The following is a 13,613-nucleotide window of genomic DNA, read 5'->3' on the forward strand; positions in this document are numbered from 1 at the left end:
AGTGCTGCTGTACCATGAACCAGGTCCAAACCCCTGCCCTACCTGCTGCATTGTGCTGCTCTCTCAGGAACCTGGTGCAAATCCACCAATAATTGTCCTTTAGCTTGGTGTAAAGAGCTGCTTATAATGGCTGGTGTAGGACAGACTGGGGTGAGCAGTATGGCCACTTAGCACTGAGGAAGGGCTTACACCTGCACCTTGGTCAGTGGGGACTGGCAGTACTTGCTGCATTTATTAAGAGACATTGTGGATTGTAGTCTTTCTCTTCACCAACTGTTGTATGTGATGGAAGCTGTTCTTTTCCTTTATCTTTGGTTGTGCAGCTCTCTCCAGTCCAAAGATTTCTCAATGGTAACAAGTTCAGTTGAGAGGGGATGTCTTTTTTTAAAGTACTTTTGCATATGTCCCTGTGAATGTTCAGAGTGAAGATAAAGGGTGCTATGGGGCCGTGCTAAGTGGGCTATCAGTGTCCAGATGTAGCCTCCTCTACATTAGGGAACCAAATCATCCCTGATGTCTTTATTTACAGGATTTGTACATTGCAAACTCCTATATTTTGTCAAAATGTGGAGAAAAATATATCATGTCTCTTTGTTCTTAAGGCATTTATCACAATTTAAAAAAATTGCACAACAAAAAAATTTAAAGGAAAAGAGAGGAATTGAGCCTTTTTGGAACAGAAGTCCTAGTCTTCAAAGGTGGAAGGTATGTTTACTATTGTAAGTCATAAATATGTTTAATTTCTGTTTGAATAGTAACTTAAGGAGCCAATTGTCATTTGATTTAGTTTCTTTAGTTTCTTCAGCTTCAAGCTTATTTTTACAAAAATGTGGTTGTTTGTGCTTTTTTTTCTAAAACATTTAAAAGTAATTCTGAGATGCCAAGGAAATGATATGATCACAACTTAATGTGGCTTGTGAATTGTTGATTTTTGGCAAAGCCAGTTTTAAATTAATATTCTAAATGATCAAATTATATTTAATCTGTTTTTACACCCAGGTTATTCTAGCTATTACAATTTTAACTAATATTATCTTGACATAAATTCCTGCAGTACGATCATTTCCTAGAGTAGCACTGTTTACTTTTACATGGATCTGTGGTAAAATTATTAACTTTATCATAGGAGAAAAGATTATACACAAATTACAACTGAAAATGGAAGTTTGAAACTTACTGTAGCTCAATTATACATTTGTTTCAGAAATTTACCCAAAGTAGTTCCAGACATGCAACATGTTCTGAACCCACAGAAATTAGTTCGGGTAAGAAAGCTATTTTGAAAGAAATTCTACAATATTTTTAAAAAGTTCTGCGGGTTTTTCTGTGGAATGTGATTTTTTTAAAAATCATCTTCTGCATTGCTACAGTCCCACAATATTTAACAAATAACCACTGTTGCTATATCAATGGTACACAATTTTGAATGAAACACAATGCCAAAGTATCAGCTTTTTCTTCAGGTGCCTTTGTCTGCCTTGTTTCTTTCCATGCAATTGTCTACTTGAAACTTTTGAGCACATTAATTCTAATTGAAGACTCACACTACATAGCTTTAAAAGAACATTTATTAATGACAGAACAATATATTGTCCTGCAGTTTCTGTTGGTTGTGTTTTTTTAAAATTTTGGCACACTTTACTTAATTTGTGCTTTAAAATCGATGTTCCTTCCTGCTGGCTTGGCCAATTTTAAGTTTCTGTGACCTTGTATTTAAAAAAAACATACAAGGGGCCAGCTTTCACACAAAATTTGCCGTATGTTGGATTGAATTAATACCTTTGTGACTCATGTTGGTTGTGCCTATTTATGAGCCTTTGTTTAGATTTACAAGCAAAATCCTTTTGGGCAGAAGGATACAAAGGTATAAATGAAGTACTAATTCACTAGTACAACTAGTGAAAGATTGTTTATTTCCATTAAGTTATTTCAGTTGCTTAAAACAGTATTACTTGCAGATAGACTGGATCATTTCTAAATAACATTTTCAGCTGCATTAATCAAACAAACTGACTTACCATCAAAGAGTATATTTTTAAAGCAACAGTTTTCCTTCCCAAACATCACCAGCACTGGAACGGTTCTCTCTCTTGTCCTTTTAAGGTGCCCCTTCAAACCTACCTCTTTGACTAAGGCGTTGTTTATTGGTCCTAATATCTTATGTGGCTTGAACTCTGTTTTCTTAAATTAAAAACAGAAAATGCTGGAATTATTCAACAGGCCAGAGAGCATCTCCGGAGTGAAAAACAGTTAACAATTTTAATGAATGACTTTTCATCAGGCCATTGGGATGTTTTGCTGTTAAATGTCTTTGATTGTTGTGAAGTTGCAACTGTACCCAAGCTGAATGAAAAGACAACATAATTCATGTCAGAATAGTAACTTTAATGTCTATCCCTCTTTATAGAATTTTCCTTACCATCTGAAGCTTTCCCCTCCCCTTTGCCTTCAGTAGATTCAGATCTGCTTGTCGACTCATCTTCATTCGCAAGAACGGATAGTTGTTCTTCTATAGAATTATTCCGAGAGGCAGAGGGTAAGGGCAGCATTAATTCAGCAATAAATGGAATACCTTGTTCAAATTATCTTTTTTGGAATAGTTTGCTTTTGGTATCTGTTTTTGATGTTGTAATGTTTATTATTTTATGATTAGTATTCCTTTTTAGTCAAAATTCTTCAAGATTAATGGAGTATATCCTAGTAGTCACAAGCAACTTGGTTCTAGGTATTGACACTTTTCTGTGAGGAAATATCCAGCATCCTTGGATATTTAATTGTATTGGTGAATGTAACCTTGGTTCAACATTTTTTCTTGGAACACATAATCTGTATATCTAGAAATTCAGTAGTGATACATGCACTAGATGGTTGTAACAGCATGCTGTAGTCTGCTTCACCAGAAGGTGTTCATTCCATTGAATTCTTTATGTAAATATAGTTTTTAATTGCACTTAAAGACACTCAATTCAGAAGATGTAAATTTATCCAAGACTTGCCTTAGTCCCTGTTACAGGTTGCTTAGGTAGGTTCTCTTATGTAAATACTGACTGAAGAAGTCTGGAAGCTTACTCTCTCGCTGATTAAAAATGGTCTAACTGCCAGCAAGTTTGTGATTTGAAGTTCACACAAGCATGCAATGAATCCCCAGATGCATCAGGACACTTAAAATCTAGGCCAGTGGTGCTGTAGCCTAAAATAATACTGGCTCTATAATGCATTCACTGAATAAGGCATTCGAATGAATATCCATAAAAATGAAAATTGGATGAAAAGAAACGTCGAATAAACATGAATCAGTTTCACCAACTGATGTAAATTTCAGTTCTTTTAGATTTTAAGCTAAAACTAAGCAGTAAACACCATCCAAAGCCCTTAAGTTTATGCATACAGTACTAAAATTGAGATTTCAATGGACTTTTCAGTTCAAATTGGTTCACTTAGCACACCTTCATGAATTGAAGGAAATTTCTACACCTATATTCTCTGACTCTTACATTTAAGGATTTGGAGAAGTGTGGGCATGGGTATCACATGCTTCCAAAAGCTGATAGTATATTGGATGTTGAAACTAGGTATCCAGGGCAGGAATGGTGGTGAACAGAGTCGTCAGAAACTCAAGGGGAAAGAAAAAACAGAAACTTGCATGAAGGAAGACTGATCCATCTTGGTGAAGCCTTCTCTGCTTGAACCTCAAGCAGTTGCCCAAGTAGGCTTGGGGCCTTTGATATGGGGGAAGATCTTCACCCACTGAGTAAGCATTTCTCCTCTAGTTCAGGCACCACATATTTGCTGTGGAAAATCCCTAAGAGTGTCATCAATCAGTTCTTGTAATTTGATGACACAGCTACTGTAGATAAACATATCAGATGCACAAAAGGGTATGTGTAAAACCACTTTGCACAGCCCATAAAAAATTCTTTTTATCATTCTTATCTGGTGTGTTGTTTTCATTTGTTTTTGAATTTTTCTTTCTTTTTTGGATGGGAGGAAGTTGTTTGCTGCAGAATGGAGTCACCAGTAGCTCACATCCCTCACTCCCATCATAATTTCTATCCCTTTATCTCCAAATTACCCATTTTACATTCTAAAGTTCATCCTTACGACTCCTTCTTGTTCCATGAATTAAGATTCAAACTTTGTTTCCATCCTCCCAATTCTTTGTCACTTGCCTCATCCCCAACTCTTAACAGCTTTTCTATAGTGGTGGGAACACTGCAGCCTTTCTGATTGGTCAGAACATTTAATGGGTGATTGCTGCGCTGCATATTTTGATCTTAATCATCTACCATAAGGAAAATTAATTTCCACCCATAAGGCTGATTATAACATTGTCATTTTGATTTTCAAAACATTCATCAGTTTTGAAGATGCCTTATTTATGAATCCCTACAATGTAGTCCTGTAACATTGTAATAACACAATATCATTCCAACTTTCAGACCATACTTCTCCTGTGCAACTGGAAGATGTTGGCTGGTTCTATTGCAAAAATTCTACTCTTCTGGACAGTAGTAAAGCAGCAAACATTGACGTAATACCTCAGCCTTCAAATCTCTCAGAAATTTTAGGTAATATGCACTTTTATAATCATTTCATATTAAAACTGTTTATTTGTAAGTATTGGATAGAGGAGTAAAACCTGCAACCCATAAAAAAAAATGCTTGTAATATTAAATTCCTCCAGAACGTTGCTTTGTTGTAATAAGTTTCTTTTGGATTTCAGAGCATACTGGAAATATTACAAGAGAAAGAAGCCTCAAGTGAGATTTTTGCTGGTTAAAACCTTGTGAAATAATGTTAATGCTGTCACTGCAAACAAATGCAAAATTCCCATTTCTAATAATACCTTTTGATAAAGTTAGCAAGCTTAATGTTGTTCTGAAAGACACGCAGAAGATAAATGGCAGTATCATCAGTGTGTGTAGACGTGACAACAAAGGTAATACAATAATTGTGGGGAAATGTAATCTTCATACAAGCAGGAAAAATCAAATTGGTAAAAGTAACTTGAAGGACGAATTCAAAGGATGCATTTGGGACTCTTTCCTGAAACTTTTTGTCATGGAACCAATTAAGGAACAGATTGTCTTAGACCTTTTTGTGTTTAATAAGACCAGGTTAATTATTAATCTTGCTGTAGGGGATGCCCTAGAAAAACAGGATATGATAAAATTCTGCATGCAGTTCATGAAACACAGAAGTCAGACACTACAATCTTGAACTTAAAGTTATTTTTGGTAAACTTGAATGCAGAAATGGCTTGAAGTTCAGAAATCAAATTAAAACATTTGCCATTGGATAAACAGTTTAAAAAAAAAATCAAAATTCTCAAGGAATTTCATTTTTCAGAATAACTCCAGAAGAAAAGCGATCCATTTATAGCTAGCAATACATATTTGTATTAGATTGTTAAAATATGTCGTCATGTTGTTTAGAGAGGAAGTAAACCTGAAGAATGGGAGGGTTTTTGGAAGCAGCTCTATATAAGCTAAAACTGGTCAATGAGAAAAGATGGAATATGAGACTAAATTAGCAAGGCTTGTATTGGAAAATATATTAAGAAGATGAAGACAGTAGAAGAAATTGTGGGTTATGTGGAATGGATGATGGAAGAAATTTTAATGGGTGGTAAAGTAAGGGCTGTAATGTTGAATACTTCTCTTCACTGCAGAAAACAGTAGGTATTGCAGAAATGCAGAGGAACTAGAGTCTGATAACAATGAGGAACTTTATATATCAGTGACAAGAAAGTACAGCTCTCCCCTAATTAACAAACAGATTAAGTTCCTTAGGAGTCCTTTGTTATGCATAAATTTGAATAGTGGAAGGTACAGTAAACCCGTTACTTTCTTGGGGAATACATTCCAGAAATGGTTGTGAATCTCAGAAACTGAACATCCCCAAACAAAGCTATGCTGACTATCTTTAATTAATCCCTTCCTTTCCAAGTGTAGATGAATCCTGTGTTTTCAAATTTATTTTTCCATAACTTTCCTACCACTGATGTTAGATCTTCAGGCCTGTGATTACCTGCCTTTTCCCTGCTGCACTACTTTAATGAAGGTTCCACATTCATTGTTCTCCAGTCACTAGCACCTCACCTGTGGTCAGTAAAAGTTTCAAAAATCTCTTTCGAAGTCCCCACAATCTCTACCCTTGCCTCCCATGTCAAACTGGGATAGATCTCATCAGGCCCTGGGAATTTAACCAGTCTTTTAGCCTGCTAAGACATCTAATACCTCCTCCCTTTTTTATTGGGGTAATAATTACAAAATGGGAGGAAAATCTCCATATCTCTCATGATTATTAACTCACAGCAGTAACAATGGGGATGCTCTACTCTTTGCAATGATCTATCATGGGACCCAGCTCCCTTCCAGTGTTGTGTATTAACATTGTTCAAATGTGCTTTTGTTTTTAGAAACCATGTGACAGATGGAACTGAGGAGTGTGGAAGTTCTCAATGTGTTTCGGTTGCAGTTGCAGGTATTGGTGATGACACTGGTCATCCTCCTATTCCAATCAATGCACACTTAGCCGGCTTCTTGCCTTCCTCCTCCATGAACTTCATCTCACTGAAAATTCTGAAACATAAATGCTCTCCAAAACTCTGCTCACTTGTACTCCCTCTTGTTGTTGATCTGCCTCGGCTTCTTATCACCAGTGAATCTTGTAATAAATCTTCAAATTACCTGTAATCTACTTCAACTTTCCATCTGCTTGCCCCATCAATCTCAAAAGCCTGATAAACTTTAATGAATCCTTCATAATCACAGCAACAATATTAAGAACATTTAATAAATTGCATTAGAATTATAACAACAGAAAATATGAACTGAATTCAAAATGGGAAATAATTTTAATGGAAGTGAATTATCTGTTGCATATTAACAACAAAAGGCTTAGGGGTTGAAATTCCCATTTAAAGCCCAGTAACTTAAGCCTTTTAACCCACAATCCTGTGTTGCCACCTCCCAAATTTGTGCATATCTTTCCTGGAACTACTTATTTGAATCCCTTCATTCAGGCTTTTGCCCCTGCCATGGTGCCAAAGTCTGACAGAAGTAACAAAGACAATCTATGTGATCCCTTGTTGTCCTTTTTGGCTTCCTTGCAGCTTTTGACTGTATGATTACATCATCCTGCTCCAATCCTTCCCACCATTATCCAACTGGACCTTGCTCACTGCTTCCATTCTTGTTTATCATTTGGAGATGCCACAAGAAAGCTCTAAAGTTTCTCTTATGGCTACTGTGTTAAAACCTCTAATGTTTTTCTTTCCCACTGCTCTCCACCCTTGCTCCCATCCCCACCAAATATTTATCATGCCTTTTTCCCTTACTCATGTGTGGCCTGCCTTATCAGAATCAGGTTTGCACATATATGCTGATGACGGCCTGGACTCCTTCACAACTCCCTCTCTTAATGCCTTTGTGGTCCCTGAATTGTCAGACTGTTTGTCTGACATCCAGTTTGGATGACCTGGAATTTCTTTAAAATAATGGGGAAAAGTGAAGGCATTGTCTTTGTTCATTAGTTGTTGTCTCTGTTTTTTCCCCCTCTGGTATCTTAAGATTATTAAGGATTTTTGTTCCATATTTGACCTGAGATGACCTTTGGACTACTTATCCATGCCATGATATCCATAGAATCTCTCAATTATACCCCTGTCTTTTTGCTATTGAAATACCCACATCTCTAGTATTCACTATTCTAATGTATTCTTGAGCCTTTACTTTTGTTTTATCCTCTATAAACTTGACACTATCAGTGATCTGCTGTCCCTACCCTATCTTGTACCTTCCCACTTATCCATCTCTATAGTGTTTGCTGCCATAAGACCCAAGAGATCATAAGATATAGGAGCAAAATTGGGCCTTTCAGCTGATTAAGTCTGCTCAGCGATTCAATTATGGCTGTTTTTTTTCAACCCCATTCTCCTGCCTTCTCCCTGTAACCCTTAACCCCTTTTACCAATCAAGAACACATCAATTTCCCTCTGTCAATGAGTTCCACAGATTCACCACCCTCTGGCAGAAGAAATTCCTTCTCACCTCAATTGTAAAGGAACGTCCCTTTATTCTGAGGCTGTGCTCTTGGATCCTAGACTTCCTACTAATGGAAACATCCTCTCCACATCCACTCTCTATGGGCTTTTCAGTATTCGAAACCACTGCCCTACAATGGCTTCTGGTGCTTCTACATTTAAAGATCTCATTCTTGCTTCCATATCTGTCCATGACTTTGGTCCTCCCTATTTCTATAATCTCCTCCAGGTGTTAATGTTCCTCCAATTTTGTTCAAATGGAGCACTAAATTTAGGAATGCTTACAAATATCAGCCTTGCCTTTGGCTGAGCCATAATCTATGCAGTTCTCTCCCTGAATCTCTCTGCCTCTCTATTTATCATTTCTTCATTAGGTTTCCCCATAAAATATATCTTTGATCGGTCTTTTGCCTCAATATCTTACTAATGTGATTTGATGTCAAATTTTGAAAACGTACCTGTACAGTGCAATAGCTTTTTGCTCCATGAAAAGCATTACATAAATACAGGCTGTTATTAATGCTGCTCCTTCCTTCAAATGGTAACTGCTATTTTTCCCTTGACAACATTTCTATTCAGAGAAAGCTTGTACTGGCAATTTTCTCCTTCAATCTGTGAATTAGTTAGGCTCTTCCATGTGTCTACTTTTAATATGGAAAACCAAACCAAACTGTTCCATAGGTCCCATGAAAACTCTGCAAGGAAATTCTATTCTCTTGGTTGCGTTAAATGCTCTAGACATTATCATCCTTAGTCACACAAAAACATTTTAATCCATTAAAACAATTGTACAGTTCAATTATATAAATTAGCTTTTGGAATTCTTTCAAAACTCTCAAATGACTTTTCATGTTTGTTGCCAATGTAATTACATTGCACTCTGTAAATGTATAATCCTTGCATTGTGAAACAATATAGAATACATATTATAAGACCGATACATGAATTAAATTTTATGTTGCCTTCAGCTATCTTTTTTTTAATAAGGTAAAACCATCACTAAGTTGCGGCCAGGCATTGAACAGAAAAGGATGCATGCAATCTCCGTTCCATCAAAGCAGAAAAACATAGTGAGTTACATGTGTTTTGTATCTTGTAACATCATCGTATATTTCAATTGTCAATGATAACTGTATAAGGAGAAAATATACTCATTAAATTTATCGTAAAGGGTGATTCAAAATAATTTGTATAAGACTATCTTTTGATGCTTTTCCATTTTCAAAAAGACACTATATTCTAAATCAGGACACGGATGGAATAAAATTAGGAACTGGGTGCATTTCCTGCTCTTGATTGATTTGCCACTACTGGGAAAGAGGAAAATCTACTTTTCGAATAGTGCTTAAAAAGTAAGATCAGATATCTTTGTTAGTCACATGTACATCAAAACACACAGTGAAATACATCCTTTGCAATAGAATGTTCTGGGGGCAGCCCACAAGTGTCACCACGCTTCCGGTGCCAATGTAGCATGACCACAACTTCCTAACCTGTATGTCTTTGGAAGTAGCAACCAAATACACAGTACTGATAGCAGTGTTAGGGAAAGGATTACCAAGGCAGTCTGCAGATGGCAAGAAATCTTGCATTTTCCACAATGTCAAAGGATGTTATTGAAAATCTTGGGTCAAAGGGAGATAACTGTTCAGTATTTCTGATCAGAGGAGGCAATATTGAGGGAGATGTTGGCACTTGAGTCACTTTGAAGTGAAATTTCACAAAATATTGCCAGGGAGAAAAAAGGTGCGAGTGGATTTTGCACACTGCTCGAATGCTGGTACTATTTAACTGAATGAAAATGAAAGTTGCTTAGGACTTAAAGAAGAAACCCAATCAGCAGAGGTGCCCCCTCCCTGCTCAGTGGTCAATGTGGGAAAAAAATTATCCACAGGTACAGCCATAACCTGCTATGAGATTGGCCAAGGTTAACGTACCCATTCTGAAGAATAAATAACACATTTGCCATCTCGTATGCTTTGAAATCTTGCTGTTGTTTAAAAAGACGATAATGAACCAAGGATCCCTCATTTCTCATATTCTAAGATGACTGGTACAGTAGACTGAACTATAAATATTTGGACAGATGCCTCTTGAATTTTGAAATGTGTGGAAAATAAGATCAAAATTTATTACTGGGTGATTAATTCTACACACCATCCATATTAGATTTTGAAATACTGGACAAGCTGAGCTAAATCAGTGTTTTTGTTTAGAAAATTTTATTTACACGGTATTGGGTGAAATGTGTTGACACGGGTATAAAATAGGTTGACAGAAAGAAACATCATAAATTGGTATCATGGTGGCAATTGGTAACTAGGGGGATACCGAAAGGATCAGTGCTTGGGCCTTGGATATTTAATAATATATCAACGATTTGGATGAGGGAACTAAATGTACTGTTTTGAAGTTTGTTGACACATCTAAACAAGGAGGGATTCTGAATTATGAGGACATGCAAGGTGGTGTCAAGGCAACATGCACAGATTGAATGAGTGTGATGGAGTATAATGGCAGATACAAATAACATTTATTTTGATAGGATAAACAGAAAAGCACTGCATTTTTTAAATAGTGTTAGATTCAAAGGTGTTGATGTACAAAGAGACTTGGGTGATTTTGTACACTAATCACTGAAAGCAACTATGCAAGTGCAGGAAGCAGTTAAGAAGGCAAATGGTATATTGGCATTCATAGTAAGAGGATTTGAGTTCAGGAGCTAGGATGTCTTGCTACAGAGCCTTTATGCGACAATACTTGGAGTATTATGTGCAGTCCTTAAGAAAAGATATATTTGCCACAGAAGTAATGCAGCGGTGATTCAACAAACTGAGATTCCAGGGATGGTGAGACTGTCTAATGAAAAGAGATTAGGCTGATTATGTTTGTATTCACTAGAATGTAGAAGAATGAGATCTAATGGAAACTTTAAAAATTTTGACAGGACTAGGTGGATTGGATGCGGAGAGGATGTTTTCCTTGGTTGGGGTGTCTAGAACAAGGGTTAGAACCGTCTCAGTTCAGAGATTTAAGACTGACATTAGAAATTTCTTCACTTGGAGGCAGGTGAACCTGTGGAATTTTCTATCACAGACAACTGTAGAGTCTAAATTTCTTATTTTTAAGAATAAGAAAGATGCATTTCTTGATGAAAACATTATCAAGGAGCACTGAGAGAGTGGGAATATGGTATTCAGTTAGATGATTAACCATGATCACACTGAATAGCAGACGACTTGATAAGCTTAATGGCCTCCTGCTCTTATTTTCTATATTTCTATGTTAACTCTCTGGTATACCTGGTCCTGTTTGCCGGTGTTCTCAATTTTCAACTAAATTGACTGCAATTTTAATCCCATTATTAATGTGCAACTCTCTAATCTTATATGCTTCTATGTCCTTGTATTTTTATAACAAAATTGGACTCCTGATTTTGTGCAAAAGCTATCTTATTAAACAGTAAATAAGTAGAGCTACGTTTATTCTCTTAGCGTTTTTGCCAGAAATTCAGAACACTGGAGTCCATGCTATTGGATAACTATTGTAATTAACAATTGTATCATTACTTGCCTTCAACATCAACACATTTAATTTACTAAGCTACCAACAAGCAGACAATCTGAGCTTTCACAGTATATGATTTATAGTCAACTTAGTCCTTTTCCTGATTAGTATTTCGCCTTCATTCAATCAGATGTTATGCTTAAGAGGACAATTTTCATTGTCAGATCTGGTTGTTACCATAAACAGCTATCAATTACTGTTCTTGCCTTCCAAAATTGCTCTCTGTTCTGAATCTAACTTAATTACGAAGATAACGTGGTGACATTTTTCTATAGCATTCTTCTTAAAATCTACTCCCTCTGTCACCTCCAATCTTTACCTCTAATAAGTACAAAAAACCAGTTGACCATTCAGTAATCTGCTTTGACCAAAGCCCAGTGGACCAAATGTCCTTCAAGGTCTTCCCTCGCATCATTTTTTTTGACATTTATTATTATCCCTTATTTCCTCTACATCTTGGTTCCATTTGTTCCCCACTAAAATGCAGATTATGCAGTGTCCCTTCTTAGCTATTGCCATAGCTAATATTATTAATGATTCTCTTTCTGTCCCACCAGATTCTGTCCATCTCCTTCAAATTTGCCATTATGTTCACCTACCATTTTAAAAGTTTATTCATTCAATGCAGCCCTCACCCGCATCTGTTCTATTTACTGCAAGTCTGCACTCACCTCATTTCCCACCCCCCCCCCCCCCAAACGTAACAGGGATAGATTTCCCCTTGTCCTCACCTACTACCCCACGAGCCAACGCATCTGACATATTCTCTGCAACTTCTGCCATCTCCAACAGAATCCCACCACAAGGGACATCTTCCCCTCCCCTCCCCTCTCCACTTTCCGCAGGGATCACTCTCTCAGTGACTCCCTTGTCTGCTCGTCCCCTCCCCATTGATCTCCCTCCAAGCACTCACCTCTGCAACTGCGCTGTTACACCTACCCCTACACCACCTCCCTCACCATCATTCAAGTCTCTAAATAGTCCTTCCAGGTGAGGTGGTCCTTCACATGTGAATCCATTAGTGTCATTTATTGCATCTGGTGCTCCTGGTGTGGCCTCCTCTACGTTGGTGAGACCCAATGCAGATTGAGGGATCGCTTCATCAAGCACCTTCGCTCTGTTTGCCATAACAGCCAGGATTTCCTGGTGGCCAGCCATTTTAATTCCAGTTCCCATTCCCACACTGACATATCTGTCCAAAGCCGCCTCTACTGCCAAATTGAGGCTAAACGCAGATCAGAGGAACAGTACCTCGTATTTCGCCTTGGTAGCCTCCAACCTGACAACGTGAACATTAGTTTTTCTAACTTCTGGTAACCAACTCCCCTCTGTTCCCCCTTTATTTTCCCTTATTCCACTGGCCCTAAAACCCCTTCTCTTTCCCCTCCCCTCTCAATCTGCCCATCACCCACACATTCCTCCCTCTGACTTCCCCTCCTTGCCTTTATTCCATGGTCCACTGTCCTCTCCTATCAGGTTCAATCTTCTTCAGCCCTTTGTCACTTCCACTTATCACCTCCCTGATTCTTAAATCATTCCCACTCTTCCCCCTCCCCCACCTGCCTATCATCCCCTTCTCACCTGGATTCACTTATCACCGGGCAACTCTTACTCCACTCCCTCCCCCCACCTTTTTATATTGGCTATCTCCCCTCTTTCTTTCCAGTGCTGATGAAGGGTCTCAACCCAAAATGTGACTGTCCATTTCCCTCCGTAGATGCTGCCTGACCCACTGAGTTCTTCCAGCATTTTGTATATTGCTGCTTCAACACTCTGTCCTTCCAAACCTCTGCTTATTTTTGAGCTTCCTTTTCACTTTATGGTCCTTTCCCCCTCTATGCCTATCTTGTTTGAGTCCGTACAAACCAGTAATGCCCATCATAGTACCTACTATCAATGTCACAAATGACATGCCATGTGGTATGACAAAGGTAATCTAACTTCTTCCTTTTTGACTGGAATTCAGCCTTCAACACAATTTACCGCACCATCTCCTTCA

At 37.7% G+C, this 13,613-nt stretch overlaps 1 protein-coding gene across 2 annotated transcripts in view; it reads left to right on the forward strand.

Moving 5' to 3' along the window:
* Positions 1 to 13,613, forward strand: part of LOC127569852 (uncharacterized) — a 29,788-nt gene that overhangs the window by 2,610 nt on the left and 13,565 nt on the right. For both annotated transcript variants that reach the window (XM_052014832.1, XM_052014833.1), the window contains exons 3-9: positions 603 to 705; positions 1,205 to 1,265; positions 2,408 to 2,536; positions 4,440 to 4,568; positions 4,724 to 4,760; positions 6,422 to 6,486; positions 9,035 to 9,117. In XM_052014832.1, the coding sequence (XP_051870792.1) occupies positions 603 to 705; positions 1,205 to 1,265; positions 2,408 to 2,536; positions 4,440 to 4,568; positions 4,724 to 4,760; positions 6,422 to 6,486; positions 9,035 to 9,117 (607 nt within the window). The remainder of the gene's footprint in view (positions 1 to 602; positions 706 to 1,204; positions 1,266 to 2,407; positions 2,537 to 4,439; positions 4,569 to 4,723; positions 4,761 to 6,421; positions 6,487 to 9,034; positions 9,118 to 13,613) is intronic.

This window comes from Pristis pectinata, chromosome 4 (genome assembly GCF_009764475.1).
Source record: "Pristis pectinata isolate sPriPec2 chromosome 4, sPriPec2.1.pri, whole genome shotgun sequence".
Lineage (NCBI taxonomy): Eukaryota > Metazoa > Chordata > Chondrichthyes > Rhinopristiformes > Pristidae > Pristis > Pristis pectinata.